The sequence below is a fragment of the Limulus polyphemus genome, unplaced genomic scaffold, assembly GCF_000517525.1.
Source record: "Limulus polyphemus unplaced genomic scaffold, Limulus_polyphemus-2.1.2 Scaffold75, whole genome shotgun sequence".
Classification (NCBI taxonomy): domain Eukaryota; kingdom Metazoa; phylum Arthropoda; class Merostomata; order Xiphosura; family Limulidae; genus Limulus; species Limulus polyphemus.
In genome coordinates, this window is record NW_013665685.1 from 394,300 (window position 1) to 398,658 (window position 4,359).

General features: G+C 36.6%; 1 protein-coding gene across 1 annotated transcript in view; it reads left to right on the forward strand.

Moving 5' to 3' along the window:
- Positions 1 to 4,359, forward strand: part of LOC106466607 (nuclear receptor subfamily 4 group A member 1-like) — a 29,082-nt gene that overhangs the window by 20,321 nt on the left and 4,402 nt on the right. Inside the window, exons 6-7 of the mRNA XM_013926903.1 lie at positions 473 to 633; positions 3,705 to 3,907. Coding sequence (XP_013782357.1) covers positions 473 to 633; positions 3,705 to 3,907 — 364 coding nt within the window. The remainder of the gene's footprint in view (positions 1 to 472; positions 634 to 3,704; positions 3,908 to 4,359) is intronic.

Here is a 4,359-nt window from a genome sequence, read left to right on the forward strand (position 1 = left end):
ATAAATGTTTTGTTTTGATATATAAGTTGTTCGAGTTTTTTTCATCTAAAAAAAGCGACATTAATGTCTTGACGACCAAATATTTTCCTCTTCTACTAACCACTAAAAATGAATTCATGGAAGTAAGAAGCACTTAAAACTTGAAGAAGAATTTCGAACGACTCCAAGAATATACTTGAAACAAATTAAACAGTTAAAACTTCAGAATCCGCTATTGTTGCGTAAGCTTTTGTCACATTTGTTCCCTGATGGGACGGTGGTAAGTTTACGGACTTACAACGCTAAAATTCAGGGTTCGATTCTTCACGGCGGACACAACAGATAGCTCATTGTGGCTTTGTCCAAAATAAACAAATTGTCACATTTATTCCTAAGTTATGTTATAAAAATATTTTGTATCCTAATTAATCTTAATCTAAAATGTCACCGTGTTCAAGTGACCATTATGTCTCTGTAACTGTCTCTATTTCAGTGGTAAGGTCAGACGACTTGAAAGGGCGCCGTGGTCGTTTACCATCGAAACACAAAATCCAACAGAAGTCCCCATCATCGCCGCCTGTCAGTTTCATTACATCATTAGTTCGAGCCTATATAGATACAACCCCTGATCTTGCTAGCCTTGACCATTCTCAGGTAAAAACATCGGTTTCTAGACTTTTATGTTTATATTGCTACATCTTTTGACAAGTAGAGTAAACATAAAGTTTATAGTTTTTTCCGCCCAAGAGTGACAGTTTCTTGATAACCTTAACCATTTTTTATTTACTTTTTTTATTCTTATGTTCTACTTTGCAAGATCAAACTATATTTCTGCACAGTTCAGTTACAGTACTTTTGCGCATATGTTTGAAAAGAACTTAAGTAAATGTTTTTTGTTTTGTTTTTGCCAAATAGTAATATTGATTACAATACTTAAATATCGTATGCAGACAGAGCTTCGTGGTTCTAAGTGTGCTATCATGAGTCTGGTATTCGGTATTTTCAACCATAAAGGCAACATATGAATGTATGAACTCTCGGCGAACAGGTTAGAGACCCAAGACTCAGACTAAACCGTCCCTAATTTATAATTGCTGACCAGAGGGAGAGCAATTAGTTAGTAGCACTTACCACCTACATGCGTATTCTTAACCTAATAGCAATATTGAATTCAAGTGGCATAACTAGCCCATGACTGAAAGTGTGGGGTGTTGTTAGCAGCATGTCACGTGCTCGAACCCTAAGATTTCCAATCCGCAGCCCGGTAAGTTAACCATTAGGCCGTGATCGGCTCCTTTATGAGTCTGTCTAGTTTATTGTGTGCAATAATTCCGAGGTTTATAAAGAAAACATTAAAACTTTATTGCCAGCTAAAACAAGATATAGTAGAAGATGATAAAAATATTTATCTTCCTTGTATTTTGTTTTTTGTTTGTTTTTGAATTTAGCGCAAAATTACACGAGGGCTATCTGCGCTAGCCGTCCCTAATTTAGCAGTGTAAGACTAGAGTGAAGGCAGCTAGTCATCACCATCCACCGCCAACTCTTGGGCTACTCTTTTACCAACGAATAGTGGGATTGACCGTCACATTATAACGCCCCCTGCTGAAAGGGCGAGCATGTTTGGTGTGACGGGGATTCGAACCCGCGACCCTCAGCTTGCGAGTCGAGTTCCCTAACCACCTGGCCATGCCGGGCCTCTTCCTTGTATGTCTAGCATACTTTGCACATATACACACACAAACACATATTAAGCCAAAACAATTAGTAAAATATAAAAGGTTTGACACTTATTTCCGTATAATTACAATTAAAATTAAAATGTGATTCTCCAAACAAAACTACAAACAGTCAACTAACTTACTGAAAAGCCTGATTTTGTGTAGTCTCTCTCTCAACCGTAATACCTGTGTTCAAAAATGAGCATTCTGCTACTTATCTTTACGCGCCTAATAATGATCGCGAATAAAACGTATTCAGAATTATAACTTAGCTTTGAACATTTTATTGTATTCTTAATTTAGCTTTGAACATTTCATTGTCTTCTGGAGCATGACTGCCTAACTTTGTTGTAACGTGGGGGAAGGGAGCGTAGAAAAAAGCTAAGTTAATCTAACATAATGGCTAATGGTAGCGTATACACACAAACTGGAAGAAGTATTAGATGCCTATGTACCACAAGTACTCTTTTTTAGTTAAATAGTCGTCGATCGAGATGGAAAGTAAATTTAAGACGTCAAGAAAAATTGTTGTACATATTACTTGTGTTATTTTGTAGGTATGTGTGTGTATATATTACTCTATCATACAATGAGTCGGGGGGTGAGTTACCTCCCCCGAAATATTTTCCTGACTACAACACTAATTTCAGTACCCGTTTATTTATATGCATTAAATCTGAGGATAAGTTTACCTAAAGAATCGCTGATAGAATTATCACTCAAGGAACTGTATTTCACAATGACATATTTGTTTTTCAATTGTCACAGTATTTGAGAGCACTTGGTTTTAATTATACAGTTCTAATATTAATATTTCGAAAGCCCTCGAAATATAAATTATTTCAGAACATCATTGAAAATACATTCAAAAACTGCATTAAAACAAAAGCACAAACATACAGAAATAACTGTTTAACGAGTTATCCTTGTCATACCATTCGAGCCAAAGATTTGTTTATTAGACTTACGCCCAAAGCTACACAAGGGTTGTCTGCCCCCTCCCCATTTTTGAACTGATAGTTTAGACTGAAAACAGCCACGGCCCCAAAGTGCGGAGCACATTTTCGTGGCAACAGAGCTCGAACCATGAACCTTTAGATTTACACTGCCAGCACGATAACAATTAGTCACGCTTCGATCGGTGCCAAAGGTTTAAACTGTTGCCACCCGTTCCTCTTCTTCTTGTCACCCACCATCATAACAATTGTTCAATTATCATATATTATTATACATGTATGTATAATATAAAGTAGTAATTTTAACATACCCCCTCACTAGCCAGTGGGGGACATTTTTGTTAAAAAAAAAACCACCCAATCCGGTTTTTCTTAATTTGAACTGAAATTTGTGGACATTTTTGGGCTAAAAAGAAAGCATTTCCCGCACTCTTTTAGTGATTTGAAGTAGTAAGGTAACTGAAATCCGTCAGTGCATCACGAGCTTAACGGCCAATCACAAGAAGCATGGAAGTCTCCAAATGACACGAAGTGGTATCTAGGAACCGTTTAGAATCACCTTGGTAGATACTGTGCAGCAACCCGAGTACAATATTATACCTATAGCTGCTTTCAATGTGTTCTTGTTTACTCATCCTTCTGCTGACTATCGTGATGCTTCGACCTTCCCTACCGAATCGCAGGTGAAATCGTTCGTATCTCATTTGAAAGCTAAACATATAAAGGTGATAGCAGAAGCTTAAAAGGTTGACAATTCCTTAATTAATGATGCTGAGAATGTGGCTTTATTGATATATACTGAATTTACTCCCAGCAGATAGACCTTAATACTAGCTGGTATGGAGAATTGAGGGTGCTGTATTTCACTTAAAAAATTTATCCATTAACAAACTAAAACTTGTCTCTAAGTTGTCTCGAAAAGATACGTCCAAAACCACCCTCTCTGGGAGTTTCCGGATTGAACTTACTTTTAATTTTCAACAAATTGTAGTGTAAAGACACCCCTTGGCTTCTGGGGGACGTGTTAAAATATTTTTTCTAATATTAGTGTAGAGAACCCTCAGCTGGTGAAAACCGACTCACAGAAACTGAACAAATTCGGCAGTTCATTAATGTGATGACGTCATCCTTGGAGATTATTCGCACCTTTGGGAAGAAGATTCCAGGTTTTAGGGAGTTAAACAGGGACGATCAGCAACTTCTGTCTCAGTCAGCTAGTCTTGAACTTTTTGTTTTTCGACTAGCATATCGGTAAGTTATTTAGGGAAAAAATATTACTTCCAGTAGTAACAATTCGATCTTATACAACACGTTTAAAAAGCGATTAAAACTTCTTTAAACAATTGACTGTGGCACAAACCATAAAAATATTCTTCAATAACTTTATAATACCAGTACGGCTTCTAAAAACATTTCACCTTGACACACACCATGCTATTTCTCATTAATTTGATAGTTCTGCCGTCTTTTTTAACAACTGTTTTCTGTGTAACACAAACCTTGCTATTCCTTATTAGGTTTATAATACTACCTTATCTTCTCAAAACGTGTCTGTGTAACACAAACCTTGCTATTCCTCACTAGGTTTATAATACTACCGTATCTTCTGAAAACTTTTCTGTGTAACACAAACCTTGCTATTCCTCACTAGGTTTATAATACTACCGTATCTTCTGAAAGCTTTTCTGTGTAACACAAACCTT